This window comes from Seriola lalandi, unplaced genomic scaffold, assembly GCF_002814215.2.
Source record: "Seriola lalandi dorsalis isolate HSWRI2012SDOR001 ecotype SW California unplaced genomic scaffold, Sedor1 jcf7180002054955, whole genome shotgun sequence".
NCBI classification, from domain to species: Eukaryota; Metazoa; Chordata; class Actinopteri; order Carangiformes; family Carangidae; genus Seriola; species Seriola lalandi.
The window spans coordinates 920,837-937,786 of record NW_019525506.1 but is presented as its reverse complement, the minus strand read 5'-3'; the positions used below and the strand labels follow the sequence as shown (position 1 = coordinate 937,786).

The 16,950-nt window shown below is 39.6% G+C and overlaps 1 protein-coding gene across 5 annotated transcripts in view; it reads right to left on the bottom strand.

The window, feature by feature from the left end:
* trim36 (tripartite motif containing 36) overlaps positions 1-16,950 on the bottom strand; it is a 30,709-nt gene that overhangs the window by 10,462 nt on the left and 3,297 nt on the right. The window contains exons 2-10 of one of the 5 annotated variants that reach the window (XM_087170649.1): positions 15,540-15,786; positions 11,373-11,435; positions 9,066-9,146; positions 7,655-8,001; positions 6,931-7,077; positions 5,416-5,511; positions 4,063-4,200; positions 3,732-3,847; positions 2,456-2,577 (exon numbers count right to left, since the gene is read on the bottom strand). In XM_087170649.1, the coding sequence (XP_087026775.1) occupies positions 2,456-2,577; positions 3,732-3,847; positions 4,063-4,200; positions 5,416-5,511; positions 6,931-7,077; positions 7,655-8,001; positions 9,066-9,146; positions 11,373-11,435; positions 15,540-15,786 (1,357 nt within the window). Of the gene's footprint in view, positions 1-2,455; positions 2,578-3,731; positions 3,848-4,062; positions 4,201-5,415; positions 5,512-6,930; positions 7,078-7,654; positions 8,002-9,065; positions 9,147-11,372; positions 11,436-15,539; positions 15,787-16,671; positions 16,845-16,950 lie in introns of those variants that run through there. The other 4 variants (XM_023394978.2, XM_087170648.1, XM_023394976.2 and 1 more) reach the window with 4 other exon arrangements.

The following is a 16,950-nucleotide window of genomic DNA, read 5'->3' as shown; positions in this document are numbered from 1 at the left end:
TTCAATGAAGTTTAAGCTCCATTTATAGTACAAATCACAATCAAACTTGATTTGTATGGAATTACATGTTAATTTTCTGCTAATTTGGTTTAAACACTATGAAAATATTCTAATAAAAACAGAAAATAACCAACTGTTACAAAAATTGTAAATAAAAACAACAACATTCATAGAAACGTCAACACCAATTATTTGTAATAAGTAATAAGTTTTTGCATTTAGTCACAGATGGTGAAATCCGTTGCTATCAACAGCTAATAAATTGTCTGAATGCTTTAAACAATTCAAGTCATCTTTGCATACTATGTTGTGGTGATTGAATAGTTCACTGAGTTGTGTTTAATGTGACTTTTTCTTCCTTATTACATCCTACTGCTTTTTTCACTGTGTCCGTTGAATATCTGATGATTCAATGACAATTTGGCCAGAAAGATCTTAAAAGTTCACACCCAAAGAAATACTTCTGGAAAACCTGCATCACTTGTGACAGATACACTTTCTATCCATTTAGCAAAGTGGATTAAAGTGGTTCCTTTATCAAACCATCAACTCCACTGTAATTTGATAATTATCCGTTTCTTTTGATGATTCGTACAGAAAGAGCCAACTGCAGCCTCCGAGATGAATCTCACATCACTGATTTTAAACAAACTAACAGGGGGGCTCTCCAGTGATGCAACAAAGGCCCACAGCCACAAACTCATCCTAGTCCCAGCCACTGCGATAACTGTCAGTTGTTTAGTTTCATCCACTTGAGGAATAATGTCTCTGCACCAAGAGAGGCCTCAGGGTTGTCTACAATGTCAGCAACAAGTAATCCCTCTCTAATGACATTTTTTGAAGGCTAAGGTCTAGAAGCACAGCTGCCACTCAAAGCTTTGCCTCGTGTTGACACTGACCAGCGATGGATGCCCCAAACCTGCCCCAAACACCAGTCCTCTGTTATTGACTTCCTATGACTGAATGTGTCACAACCTACTGTCTCTATCTGCAATGATATTCAACACTGCGCTCCCTCCCAGACACTGACACACATGATGTTGTCACATTAGATACGAGCCACAGTAAAAAAGGCATTTGAAACGAGCCTCTGCCACATGCAGCCAAATGTCGACAACCATCACTCAACCGTAACAAGTCTGTTCCGATCTCCAATCCTATCATCCAATTTAAGGTATAAATGTTAGTACAGTAGATCCGATATAAATATCGTGCTCTGCTTACGTTAATGCAATAATGGGCGATTAGAATAAGCATAACTACAGTTTAGTACGTACAATTCTCCAGCTTTAGATAAGTATATAAGCTGAATTCTAGATATGGTAGCAAACAAATTAATCTGACAATGACTAAGTTTTGACCATATTTTGCAATATGCATATCTGTCCAGCTGCTTGATGAGTCAAGCCAAAGACTGTCACCTTTAGGTTGATGAAGATGTTACCTTTCAGTGACCCTCTGTGATTCCACTTCCTTATCGAGAAATTTTTGCAACCTGCTCGATTATCTACGGACTTTTGACCTTTGCTAATAGCAGCTTTTATTGATTATTTGTTATGTCTGATGTCTGTCTAAGTGGCTCAGCTATCAAAGCTCACAGATATTTATTCTCAAGATAAATTAAAATTTTCATCAACACTTTCAAGATTAACTTTATAGAATAAAAATGAATGGTTTACAAAGAAGGACACTGTTGTTTATCACCTGACAAACTTAAAATATCTCTAAGTTTGTTTAATATTTCAAGTTTGCATTGGAAAAATGATTGTACCTGGACTGACAGTGTGATGCATTATCATTGGCCACATGAATGGTCCTCTTGCTTGAGCATCAGTCAGCAACAATTTGCTCTTTTGCCTCATGGTCTCATAAAACTGAGTAAATCTAAAATGGAAAGACTTTGCCAGGGCAAATTAAAAAAAGTGTGTATCCATTCATCCCTGGGAAACTTCTACCTGATGAGTCCTTAATATAACAAGCCTTTGTAAACCAGCAGACCAGAACAAAGCTTCACAGAGGAGCAAAATCTGCTTTGACTATATCCAGGGTTCTTCTACCTGTTTATCCAATTTAGCTGCCCACAGATGACCTCTGACCTTTTAGCACAGCACAGTTCACAGGGTCTTCATGTTCAGAGCTGAACAGAAGCAGAAAACATCACCATGTTTTCCTGATAAACTCATGATGTGTGAAAACCAAACATCACATCGATGGAAGAATATTAAAGCACAGAAGCCGCTGGAAAACAAGGTTCACAAAGTCTGTAAAACATGTTTGATGGATCAAAATTTCAAACCCAAACCCACATTCAATTCCTGAACCTTGCTTTTGGTAAAGATTTGATGCAAGAGTGTTCCTGAGAAGATGATGGCATGGAGCATAAAAATAATCGTGAGCAAAATAGCATGTTTATTTTTCACCTCACACAATTTAACTGAAATAAAATTGGTCATACCTCCACCAAAACACATCTCTTTCAACAGAGTTTCTTCTTTGGATGTTTCCAGCACAAACTCATCAAAGCAGGGGGTGGCTGCAGGGTGGAAGGTCCTCAGAGACTCTGTAGCTTTCTGGATCCTGAAGACACACAAGACAGATATAACGTGATGAAATCGCCATCACTGGAGGCCGATTCTGAGCAACTTAAACTCACTTTTGTAAGCTCAACATAACAAGGACACAGACTGCTATTCATAGCAGGAGGACTTTTCCTCTCAGTTATATTAAGTTCCAATCATATTATGTTGTTATGTAACATAATTTTAATAGTATAATAGTCAGCTGTATCTATATTTATATTATCTTTCTTAAGTGAAACAGCAGATTAAAAACCAAGAGTTTGTCAACTGGAGAAAACTGAAGGCCACAGTATCATGCTCTTGGGAGTGAAAAGTTTCCCTGATTATCCAAAGCTGTTAATGGAGATCAAGCTTAGAGCAGAAGACAGTGTCGACTGGACTTTCCTTAATTGCCCTTGAGTTTGGTAACCTCTGCACGTGGCGTTGTCTGCTCCTGACACACTCCAGTCCCTCAAACACATAATCAGATTGAACACTAAAATAAAACTGACCAAATCCCACTGGAAACAGGAAGGCGTCGCTAATGATGTATGTGAACAACACGAAAAGAGTCATAGCAGATTTCAGTCGGTGACTGTGGAACTTGTTAAACAATGTTTAGCTTCTGTAATCTGTAAAGAATTTATATCAGGCAATGAGTAGTAACCTGCTGAATTATTGATTTGACAGTTTACAGTCAGGATTTTAGTGGGTAAAAGCTATGAATAACCATTACTGTCCATCTTCAGTCAGGCTTCAGTGCACTGTTAATGTTGTTGATTATGTCACTCTAATTGACTGATGCTTAAGTTTTATGATAAAATTTTGTAGGTGATGACAATTCTATTTAATTCACATTCCCCATTTAAATGTTACTTTAAAACAACAACAATTTAAATACATCCTGTTGTTGTAAGTCACTAACTGCTTTGTGAAAATGTATTTATTGATGCTAGCCTTTAGCTTATTTTGCAAACCTCTATGTACATCATTAATGGCACCAGACATGCTAATACATTGTAGGTATCATTAATATCAAAAAGTGAGTAGGATTTTCCTTATAATATTGTAATACTCCATACATGTTGTTTTCCTTGTCTGATTTGAGTAAATAAATGTATTGAGTCAAAGATGTTGTTATAAAAGGATTAAGCCAGTATCACCCAGCTGTACCTGACATGCAGCTGCTTTGCAGTCTGTACGAAGCAGGACTGGTCCGTCTCTTTCAGCACCTCCTGAGCGTAGCCCACTAGACCACTGTTCTCCAGCATGCCTTGGTACTCCTCCACCTGGGGAATATTAATAAACAGACATTGCATTTCATAATTGCAGTCATTCTAACAGCATCTTTAAAGATAGGCTTGTTTTCACCCCTTTCCACACAGATCTATGAAAGTAAAAAAAGTACTCTAACTGCCACAGCTAAGAATACAATAAGTAAAGAAGCATGCATACATGTAGAGGATAAACAACAGAAATGAAAGTCAGTCCTAGTATTTTATACCTGGCCCTTGAGTTGGTTCAGGCGTCGGCTACGAGACTGTTCAATGGATCTCAGCATCTCTGACTTCCTCTCCTGCAGCGTCTCAAACAGACGCTCAAAGTGTTCGTTGGCTCGACGCTCTGCTAGCTGGCCATTTTCCTTTATGAAGGAGACAAGTTTGACATTAATTTGTGCAAACTAAATCAAATTCTCTTTTCATATTTCCCTCCCTAAATCAATATATAGGCTGTAGTATACATAAACACTCTTCAGAGTCACAAGACACAATCATCGGTACAATTTCAAACTATCTGATGGGTGATGATTGCTGTCATCTTTTCTACTCCTCACAAAACTATTGAGGAAACAGACAGTAAAAGGTACAGTTTTACTTGATTCAACTATAACCATTCAGCATTATGATGTTAATTGATGTATTTATACCTTCGTTTGACAGATGCTTAATATTTAAGTAGAAGCCTAAAGGTTTACCTCACACAGTGACACTTCCTTTTTCAGATGATTATCCCATTATCCTACCATCTATATTAGACACACACACTTTGCTCTTATAAACAATGAAAGTGTAGCTCATTTAAACACTATCCATTCAGAGAAGCATTAAAGAAAAGAGGGAAGAAGCTCACAGTCTGAAACCCAGACATGCATGAGGGAAACTCGTCAGCACATCCTGTGTTTCCTTGTTTGTGTGGTTTGCATACTGTTTGGTTAGTGACCTTCCTTATTCGTACACAGAGACATGTAATTGTTCCTCAACTTAACAGGCTGGTTTTGAGAAAGCTATATAAATATTTGTATTCTGTAAAACAAAAAAAAAAAAGCTGTATATACAGGGACTAACACACATATTCATTATGTGAATATGTGTGTTACATTCAAGGGGGGATGAGAGTTGTGACACACAGGGTTAGAAAAGATTAAGAAATGTTAAGACAACTCTAAGAAGCAGGAGTGGAGGGGAAGTTGGAGACCTGAAAGGATAAGTCTAAAATAGGAAATTAATAAAAAATATTTAAATATAAAATATCTATTACATTATTCAGAAAATGGATTGAAGAAACTTTAAATCCAGTCATTTTGCCTGTTGATTAATGAGTTGTATGCTGTTGTTAAATACAATAAGTTTGTAAAACAAAAACAATTTCATTCTTTAGTTAAAAAAATAAATAAATAAATACATTAAAAAAATCAAGGACAATAAAAGGGGATAAAAAGGACAGTAAATGAAGGGAAAATTATTTTGATTTTGAAAATCAAGTAGGCTAAAAACTCTGCAGTGTATACTGTAACATTTTAGGCGTGGAGTGGGAAAAGGATGTTGGCGTTTGCAGCAGCATGAGTCAGCTCTCTTACCTCAGTCTGATTGATGAGCACCTCAAGCTCAGTAATCTGAGTCCTGACCTGGTCCTCTTTACTGATGAGGTAATGGATACTCTTGGCCAGCTTCTCCTGGTGAGGAAAAGGATAGGCAGAATTTGCAGCAGATTTCTTAAGGTCTTTAAATCTGAAACATGTACACATGGACGCAGCACCGAGACGAGACAATATGACTTACGCAACTGTGATTTAAGGCATACATGCAAAACGTCATCGGAATACATGCTATTGTAAAGAATCGAGTGGGATTTTATCAGTTTCAGAGTTTCAGAGCTGAAGTTTGGGAATGCGAGCACAACATTTTCCTCTCATCTTACATTATTCATGACCGCAGCTGCAACCTGCAGCATTCCCAGATGCATATAAAGTTCTGGACACATGCAGAGTGTGATAGCCTTGTTTCAGTGGGTGCAGCCTGTTTCAGTGGGTGCAGCCTGTTTCAGTGGGTGCAGCCATGTCAAACAACATTCATGATATGACCAAACTACTTCCGGAATGACAAAGGTTTCCAGGACTGTTCAGGACATCTGATACGCCTTCCAACAATTTGAAGATACAGTTCACACAAAATCATGGAGAACAAATGGTCTCATTAAATATTAAGCACAATAGTGTTTGTGTTAACACAGACCGGCAGGTTGAATTACATACAGATTCTGCCTTGACTTGCTGAACCACCAAGCATCAAGTCTACTAAGCTGGAGAGCCCATGCCAAGATTAAATCACTATTCAATATATTTCACTTTAAAACATCTTCTGTCAAAGGTTTGATGTTTTTTTTTTGTGTTTCTTAGTGTCGTTATAGCAACCAGATCGTACACAACACAATCAAAATGCACAGAAGCGAAACCAAACACTCAGACTGATTGAAATTAATTCTACTGATGACCACATGTGAGGCCAATTAGTTTTAACCCACTTAGCCAGTCTGGGTTTTGGTTTCCAACAAAGAGAGATTTATATCTACAGTCCAGTGTCTGTGCATGCCAGCACAGGTACAGGTACAGGTACAGGCACAGGTACAGGTCAGGCATTAATATTACAGCAGCAGATGAGAGGGTTGAGAGATGAGAAGGTTTTGTTAAATAGATTAGCTATAGCCCAACTAATCCCACCAAATGGGAGGATGTTACTCATCAAAAGGCTTTTACTCAGTTTCAGGTTATTAAATACAGTTATGTACATCTAGTGACACTAGACTGAACTTCTGGGGGGGGGGGGGGTGTAAATTGTACAATTGTAACCTACTAAGTAAGATCAGTTGTTATTGGCATTTTCAGTGTAAACACATGAATAAGCTGAAGTAGCAAAGCTGATTTGCTTGGCCATGACTATTTCAGGCCTTGACTAACAGTGGCATTGTATACAAGCTTCAATTTAATCCTTGTTATCATAAGCCAGTACTGTGTTAGCTATTGCAGATAACAAAACAATCACACACAGTTGCCAAACTATCTGTTCTCAAAGTGTAACAGATCTGATTGTGTCACCTTGAGGATCTTGTAGGCACTGCTCATGGATGTGACTTTGTGGTTGGCGTGGGATCCTCCCAGCTTGCAGAGGTGACACACAGGTCGTCTGCAGACCTCACAGTACATGTTCACCTTCTCCATCTCGTGCTCCGGGCACATGAGCACCTGGGATATTTAACAGAACAATGACTTAAAATTACACCAACAAATACATACACACACACATAACTGCAATGTTTGACAGTACAGGCTGATGCAGGTTTCTTTTACACGTCGGTGATCAAAAACTAGCTGAAGTGAAACAGGAAGATGACCCATATTTCGAAAAGCATCTAGACAGCTATCTGTGCGCCATTTCCTGAAGCGTCTTGAAATAGAATTTCTGCCAAAATCCCCATCAGAAGTTCATCTGAGAGTATTTTAAAGTATTCTAAGATCAGTGAATCAAATTGTCGGACGGCCACTCAATTAAGAGGCATTGCTGGCTAGCAATTAATGATCAATATAACCTGACAGTGACAGATTTCAAGCTGTTTACATTCACCAACATCTGAATCCTTAGTAAACATTTCTAATCCATTCAACCTTTTAAAAGGAAATCTATACTTGCTAATGTTTATGTTTGACTCATGTGACATCTTATCACCTCAGACTGTTCATAGTCCAACTGAATGAATAGTTTGTTTGGGTGTTTGGAAACCACAGAGAAATACAGAAAAAGATGACCAGTGATGACACTTGCCTTGGGTCTAAAGTTCGTTGTGGGACCAACATATTCGTGCTGAGCTTTGGGCGTGCCCCATGGGTGGTGCAGCTTGAAGCACTCGTTACAATAGCTAGCCTTGCAGTCCATGCAGCTCTTCGTGGCTTCCTGCTGCTGTGGAGGCTTGCAGATGTTACACATGATCGCCACGGCGGCACGGGCAGCCTGGCGGTAGCGCTCAACAATGCTCTCCAGGGTGAAGTTACGGAACAGCATGCTGATGCCGCGCTCGCCAAGGTCAATGTCATGCTGGCAACCTGGGCATGAGATGGTGGTGACTCTGGGAGTCACAGACCCTCTGCGCCATCCCGGGGACGAGATAGAGCCTGGAGGAGAGCGAAGGAGGAAAAGTCAGATAAGATCATGTGTAATAGATTCCTGGCCTTGGGTCACCCAGTTTCCAGTCTTGTCTGAGGCTCTATTTTGACATGTGAACAACAATGTTCTTTGACTTCAAATTACAGTGAAGGAATAGTTTCCAAGAGAATCAAAGAGGGGCTATGAAAAATGTGTGGCCCCATTTGTGTTCAACAGATTCTGGGCCGAGTTTCACAAAAGCTGCATTACATCATCGGCACTGACTTTCCAAGTATGATCTAAAGACAAAAATGCCTTTGATTATCCGTATGAAAATATCAAGCCTTCACAAATAGGGCCTCAGCATGTCTCCGTTTATGGTTTATTTCCACAATGACCACTACTCAATAGAGACGTGGATGTATGGAGCAAAACACCAGGCGATATAATCGAGCAGTCGTCATACAGAGAAATAAAGTCCAGGAAGAGAGACGGTGCAAGACTCCTGGGGCAGGTGGAAGAATGAGGAGATACAGGATAGTCATGGGGAGGATAGCATCCTTGGAGTTTATAAAGAATACATTGTCTTTATGAGAAATCAGTTTTACACTGCAAGTCATTCAATGTTTACCACAGGAGGGAAGAGTAGTGTTCACAATGATCTGGACAAAAGGAAATAATTCCAGACAGAAAATAAAAGTAATGCAATGTGACAAAGCCCAGAATTTTTAAACCAAGCAATGCAACTGAATTACACTGAAATAGAACTTAAGTTTTAAATAAAAAAAAACTAAATTCTAGCAATTGAACTTTATTATCACATGTCCAGTTCAATGCAACAACACTTACTTCCACATGACAAAACTCCTCTTAAAGCAGAACTGCTTTCAAGAGTTTCTCACAATATTGTGCTTGTTACTGATGCAGCAGCATCGTAACAAAGCAGCAACACAGTAACATGAGGTGGAAACAAAAGGATCTGTTATACAAGGTCACATCACAGACACAAGCAGGGTCTGTAAAACACTGTTACCACACACTTAAAGCCAGCAAACTTAATTCAATACACGCAGAAATAAAAATATTGCTTCACGTTTGTGGGGGACAGGGGAAGCGAGGAGTGCTGGATTTATCTCAGTTTGCAAGCCAGTATGTCCACTCCGTTTCCGAGGACCTGAAAATTAAATCAAACACTCCTCAGGAAAGCGAAATACGGGGAAACTATTTCAAAACAGCACTTTGCAAAAAAGGTGCAGCTGAGGGAAAAGCAGAGGCAGAACAGCAAACATATAAATGATGTGATACAAGCAGCCGTGTGCATGCCGTGTGACATGAGCAGAACTGAAGACTGTGACAGTGTAGGGACAGTTTACTACCTAGAGGCAATATCTGCCTGATCTGACGGCAAACTGAACTACTGAGCTTTGTTTGCTACATATCGACTGCCCTTCCTACCTGAAACCATAAGACAAAGGTGAATTTAAAATTGCATTGTGATGTTATGATGAAAAACGTCTGTCTGATGAGGGTGATGAAGGTGACATGGTCTCGTTAAGACAAGTGAAGTCACTACATGAAAATAAACTCCAGCCAGTCTTTAACTCCCTGCAAAGACAGGAAGTACATCTACCGTATATACACAGATTTTTTTTTCGTGTGTGTCATGTTCGGATGCTGCACAGTGACTCAGCTTCTCTGGTCAGGACAGCAGGTGTGAGCCAATAAGAAGCAGACAGGAGTTGCCTGCAGCAAAGGGGTGTACGTGTGTGTTGATCTACAGATGGAGGCAGAACGAAGGCAGAAACTGACGAGTCATTGCAGCGTTGCTACAATCTCGCTGTGCAAAAACAAGGGCTTGGCTTTTCTCCCCTGCACAAATCTCAGGACACTGTTTGATGCCTGAACTGATGTAGTAGTATTTTTACGTTCCAGTCAGTCTGTTCTGCTTAGGCTTATAAATGTTATTTTCCTATCCAGACATTAGTATTTGCATTTTGTTCTGTCAGTGACTGCAGAGGGGGATGTTTGACTAGAATTTGTATAAAAATTGAATAATAAAATGGGAAATCCAGGAAATGTTTCCTCATTTCTTACGCAAATAAAGTTTGATGCCATGTTAATCCATTCACTGAAAGGCTGAAGAAAAAATAAATAAATAAAATCACTTTACTTCTCATTTTCTCCTGCTTTTCTTTTTTAAAGATTATATTGTTATTGGTGACACCACCTGTTATTTTTTTACTGCTTTTTGGTTGAGCTTCCAGGTCTATTATTGTCCGGAGGGGATTCGTATTGAGAGGTTGTTTTTTGAGACAAAATTCTCCCCTGTGCTTTAAACAAAGAAGATAATGACATTTTTTCTTAAAAACATCCACTGAGCATGTCAAATTACTGCATTAGTTGGCCTCATCAAACTAAAAAGAAAATGGTATTCAGGATTGTTTTACTTGGACGGCAATCTGACACGTCCCAATTCATCATGCCCAAAATGATTAGAGGTAAGCTGAAACAGGTCTGTGTTCATACAATCTGTTTCTGAGACATTTCTGATTGTCAAGTCAAGCATTAACAGCACCCTAAAGGCACAGATATCAGTCAGAAAAAAAGCCAGTTAAGAATCTTCGCAAGCCCGAACATATCGTAGGTTTTCCGTCAGTATGTGTGTGCGTTTAACTCGGAAACAACACAGACCTACAGTTCTCCAACGCAATAAAGCAGCTTTATTTGCCTCCATGTTTTTCCAAAATGAATGCAAAGCTTAGCTAGTGTACAGAGACACACACACACACACACACACACACACCCCCACCAGGGCGTCAGGGCAGACACACACATTCCTGTCCCACTTCAACTCCCAGGCAACATCCTCACCCCTTTCTCACTAAATTTAGTCTTGGCTCCTTCTAATTTCGTTTTGCCACATGCCAACCTTCCTGTCGAGGACTCTACCTCGCTTCGATTCTCATCTCTCCTACTTCACACCACGCCACTTCTCCTCGTACGCTGACTCATCATCGCTTTAAGGTTTTTCCTAACCTACTTAGAGATTTAATTAAATACCAAGGTTAGAAAATGTTTTACCTGAAGAATTTTTACTCATCTTATTACCATCTTTACATGCTTTGTGAAACTGAATTAAATTAATAAATAAAACGCTTTTATGCTCAGTGGACATTTTTTAAAAAAGGTTTAGATTTTAATTATTATTACCTAATATCTAACAATGAATTAATAGCATGCTTTTCAACATTAAATGCAGTAACTACAGTATAAATCTATTTTATATCTAATGAATGGTGTGAGTTTAGATGGTTGTGTTGAAAGAGCTAAAGTAGACTAAGTAGAGAAAAGGTAGAACCAAACTAGGGTTTCACAGGGGTTCTAGTAACACTGTACTCACTACAGCTACTCAAAACACGGAGCCCGCGTCTACCTCGACTTCCGAACGACCTTCGCACTGTGGCTGCAAGCAATGAACAGAGAAGTGAGGTGAGACCAACAAGAAAAATGAAACAATACATAATGTGAAGTGAGGTGTGAGACCAGTTAAATTTTTGACATTTGAGAAACAAAGCCAACTTAAAAGTAAAATAAAAAGAATTCAAAAAAAAAAAAAATAAGAACTTGCAGTTAAAAAATAAAAAATGTGGTAATGCAGTTCAGAGTGAAATACAAAACAGTGCGTTTAAAATACATGTACAGGATGTGAACAGATATTAAAGTACAATTAACTATTGATTTGTGCACCCATCAACATGCATGGTCTACATGCGAGTACAAAGCCATGCAACTTTAAACAGAATATAAGCTTTTCAGTACTTGAACTGTTTTGGAAAAATTACATTACTGGGATATAATTGTACTCGTCAGACATCTATGGTCTACAATTTATATTGAAAGAATAGTTTTGCACTTTGGGTGATGCGCTTATTTTGCTTTCTTGCTGAGTTAGATGAGAAAACCGATCATGTCTGTATGCTAAAAATGAAGCTCGACCACAGGGATAGATCGCTTTGTTCTAGTTCCACTTAATTAGCATTAAAACTGGAAACAGCTAGCTTGGTTCTTTTCAAAGGCGAAAACATCTTTTACAGTTCAGTTTTTGTACAGATTAAACAAACTAGATCCACCATTCACTAAACTCCTCACCTTGAACATGCAGCTATAGCCTCAGTCTTTAATCAAGATTTCCTAGATGTAGCCATCAAGAGCATATTTTAGGCTCTAGGTCCTGTTTTAAAACAAATTACCTAGAAACACAGTACACAGCATTTAACCAATTCACAGAACTACAGCTGATAAAAATCTACCAGTGATAGTTGTCATTTCAGCTAAAAGAAAAAGGAAATCGTCGACAGTTAAAGACGAAGCCTGGTTTTGTCATTTTAGATGGTAAATCTGCCACGGTTGTTAAGTAAATTGCATATGTGCTGCAAGAGAACAGAAAAACAGGCATAGCAACATTAACTACCCTGCTTCACGTTTAGCATACATACATACAAACATGAACCTTCTCAAACTGTTGGCAAGAGAAAAAATAAGCACATTTCCCCAATATGTCAAATTGTTCATTTATGAACACTTAGACCAACTTAGAAGTGCACTTGTCAAGAGTTAACTGAACATAAAGGCATTGTGCTCCGTTTGAGCCTGAATAACACAAAATAAGATGGAGTTGAGAAACTGATGGAGTTTTAGTAACTGCCTTCCCCTGGCCAAGCAGAGCAAGGCTTGTTCAAGCTGCACACTGATAAATATAGCCTTAAGTCTTTTCTGTCTTTCCCTTCACCTAATCGCTCATTCATTCCTTACAGGCAGGTTGTGTCACCATGACTACCAATGATCTGATCTCCCAGTATTGAAGGCGGTCTGCAGAATTACTCTGGTCTTCTGTTTTGGAGGTAAAGCTCATAACGTCCTTCAAGGTTTCTTAAATATTCCTAAACACACTTGATTATTTGTGTTTTGTAATCTGCTGATTAACTGCACTTAAACACAGGAACAACCTGAATAATCCTCAAGCGAATTCCAGTTGTACATGATCCGTTAATAGCTCATGTTAACAGAATAATCTTAAAGTTTCTTCATATGAGAAACTTCTAAAAATAAGTGTATGTTCAACAAACTTTAAATGACAAATGGTGCATGAATTTACATTTCAAAGTGAGAATATTGAAGTGGCACTGACACAAGAGTTGCCCTTGTGCACAAACTGCCATGAGATTTGTTTGCTCAAAAAGCAGGATTTGATTATTCCTGCGTCAACAGATGCAGTCCTGCCAGTGAAGAATGAACTCATTCAGGTTGAAGGAGGGGGTGAGTCTGAATGAGGGAGGCTGTGTTCGAGAGCCCAGACTCAGTGGTTCTGAACCATGGCTGAATAACTCCCAAAAAGCTGTTCGCCTCAGTGTACTCAGGATCTTTTTAGCCCTGGTCTTCTGGTTTAGATTCTCAGTGTTGCTCTGAGGTTACTTAGCACCTTGGTTAAATGGATAGGTAACACCAAATCACTTGATGTGTCCCAAATCCACTGTACAATAGTGTATGAACTATATTAGTTTTTGTTGTGTACCGTTTGTTCAGTAACTATACAAGATAACCCACTATTTTTTTCACCTCCTCAGTTTCCTTTGTGCATTAGCCAACAACAATACACACTCAAATAGTACATATAGTAGAGTTTACATAAGTACACTTTATTTTGTCAGTTTCCCAGTATCAACACACCACAGAGTCAAACCCTGATTACAATAAGTATGTGGTGTGATTCGAGTCTCAGCTACTGAACGTACAAGGTGTTTGTCGTCAGCACCAAACCTAAAAATGCATTCAAAGTGTGAGAGCAAAAGTAAAACATTTAATGTTGGTGTTATAGTAGCTATTTATGTCCACTCTGCCATATCCCGAGTTTCCAATTCCATACAACATACTAGTTTACTAATCCATATACTAACATAAAATGATGTATGTGCACTGGTGGACATTACCTCCATTAACTTCCACATAACAAAGAGAGCAACAAACTTATACTGTTGTTTTTCTAGATATGTTGTAGCTGTCTTTGCATCATAAAGTAGCACCTGTTCTGTTTGTGCATTGCACTGTGTGACACAAGTGTACACCAATGTTAAAAAGAAAATTGTTTTTAGTATGCGTACTGACTACTTTGACTACTTAATGTTGTCACTTTTCCAGTACATACTCAAAACCTTCTCAGAATTAGTATGTGGTACAGAAGTCGGACACAGCTCTGGTCTTGTCAAGACAAGTGGACGAAAGTACAAACGAGACAACATCTTTATGGAAATGGCCTAAAGCCCAGAATCCTCAGAAAGGCAGCCTTGTGTCCCACCATGCTGTTTCCCAGGTTTAGACATTGACCTACTCAAGCTTGGCTGCAGCAGTGCCACATGTTTAGCAGAAAACTTCAAAATGATGTGACAAATCCACAGCTTTCCCTCCCTCCAGCTCAGCTTGGATTTAAGAGTTTAAAATGCCGTAAAGGAGCTTACAGATGTGCTTTGTTCACTCATGTGTGCATAAAGACACACACACACCTGTATATCTGATTAAAGGTGATAGCTACTCTTCTTTCTGTTCCTAAAACATTTGAATGAATGCATGAGTCTCTGCAGGATTGAAGGGGATGTTTGATGCCCCCGGGGCCATTGGAGGCAGACAGTGAAGACAATTAGGGCTTGAGAGAGCTTGTCAACATTTCTTTTCTCTTGGTAGACAAAACTACAGCTTGTCAAGTTCCTCTGCTGTCTCTTTAATGAAGCCTGTAAAAGCAGACAGGATTAAAACAAGATGTTGTGACTGACATTATCGTAGCTGAGAGGTAAAATTATCAAATCATTTTTATGTTTATTCTACTTTATCTAGGACAAGAGAGGGAGGAGGGGTGGCGTCTGCCCACATATCATACAATAATGCTTTTTGTCTTGCTCATAGTTTCCATGAAGCCTCTTCACTGTCAACCTTAAATTTGCATTGGCTAAAGATTTGCTTATTGGTTCATGAAATCCTGTTCACGCCCATTTTACTTGCGAGGGAATCAAATATTTCCTTCAGTCTCTATTTAGACAATAGAAATATTTTAAAACCTTTTGTTCTTTTCTATAGAGGTATATCCCAGGATCCAGCCACCTGTGGAACGCAGCTGCAGAGACGACAGCAGAACTAAATACTGAAGTTGAGGGAATCGGGAGGAAGACAATGAAAGAGGAAGTCGGCTTTACCGACACAAAACTAGTATGGCCTTCCTTGGAAGCTAAAAGCAAATGGGCCGAAGATGCGTTTGATACTCGCATTTCCTGTGCAGTAATTACCTTATTATTAGCTTCCATCAGCTCACATAACAACAGATAATCGGGCTGACCGGCATGCCTCACAACAGCATGAGCACAGTTCCTTCTAATGCCTCAACACGCTGTTGTGAAATGCCTTTAACCTTGGAGAAATTCAAGATCCAATTCCCTGCACGTCTGTACACTGTAAAAGTCCTCCTGTAACGAACACATTTATTCACTCTACAGGGGAAAAATAAATGTTTCTGGTTCCTTACCCCGAGACCCACCTGATCTCACAAGCCTGTCTAACCGCTCCATGGAGGGGGAGGGCACCCTGGACCTGGGGCTGCCCGGTAGGGAACACTCTGAGCCGGCATCAAAAGAGTCCTCATGGTTCAGCATCAGCAGCTCTCGGACACACTTGTGGCAGACGCTGTGCTGGCAGGGCAGGATCAGCGGGTGGGTGAAAAGCTCTTTGCAGATCGGGCAGATCAGCTCCCTCTCGATGTTCTTGATAGGGACCTGGAGATGGAGACATGCTTACTGCACAGACACTAGGGGTTTTTTTTGTATGAGACACCAACACAACTGCTATCTTCCTTTGAAAAAGGTAGAATGAGGGAAAGAACAGAAGGTTAACACGAAGATGAAAATTGTTAGATTGTTAGAACAACAACCTATTATTAGGATATTTTAAATGCAGCTAAAATAGACCTATTGTCTTCACTTCAGGCTGTGAAAACACTTTTTGCTTTGTCATTGACAGGGAAACATTGAGCCTGTTGGGTGAGTAAATTCAGCTTCAGCTTCACTTTGAAGGAACACAGATAGTGACAACAACAGCCATCCACAGTGTCTTTACCATGTTTCTCATACATTACATAAGACAGGATTAAGCCCGGCTAAATATAGACAAACTGTAAAACACACGATTCCAGCAGCTCACGTTTTAACATTTAAAAAGATAAGCAGAAAACAACCGTTCAAGCTGCAGACCGAAACTTTTCCTCCCACATTTAACGACTGATTAGTTAATGTCTTTCAGGTGGTGATAACAAAAGAAGGCTGGCCTCTCTGTGCTTCAACAAACAGTCATTTAAAAAGGGGACAAACGCCTCCACGCGTGTTAAAAGACAAAACCCAGAAGCACAGAGGAAGTTTACACAGCTCCGTTCCCAAGCCGGTTCAAAGCGTGAAACTGTGTCATATAAAAATCTAACAATTACTCGAAACAGTTCAGAGCAGACACAAACTAGCAGCAGGTAACAACTTTGCAAGGTAACTGTGGTTAACTTTTTTTTTTTTACAGAGCCTGGTCTCTTTACAAGCAGCGCCGAGGGAAGCTACAGGCTGTTAAACAATGACGAGTCCAAGACTTTATTGTTTAAATCATCTTCTCCCACTTACCGCAGTTGTGCTGCTACGCCGCATCTCTGCAGACATGATGATGAGGGAGAAAAAGTGTAACCTGTGCGCGTGAGAGAGTTAAAAAAAAACACCTTAACCTCTTGGTTCGGCCTAACGACGAGTTTCTCCGAGGCGAGCGGAGGATGCCGACAGCGGACGGCTGCGGGAATTTAAATAGAGTGACGCTGCTGAGAGAGAGAGAGACAGAGCTGCGGTGAATCAGCAGCCAATTCACTGCTGCAGCGGGCGGACCGACACAGGGGGGGGTGGAGAGACACA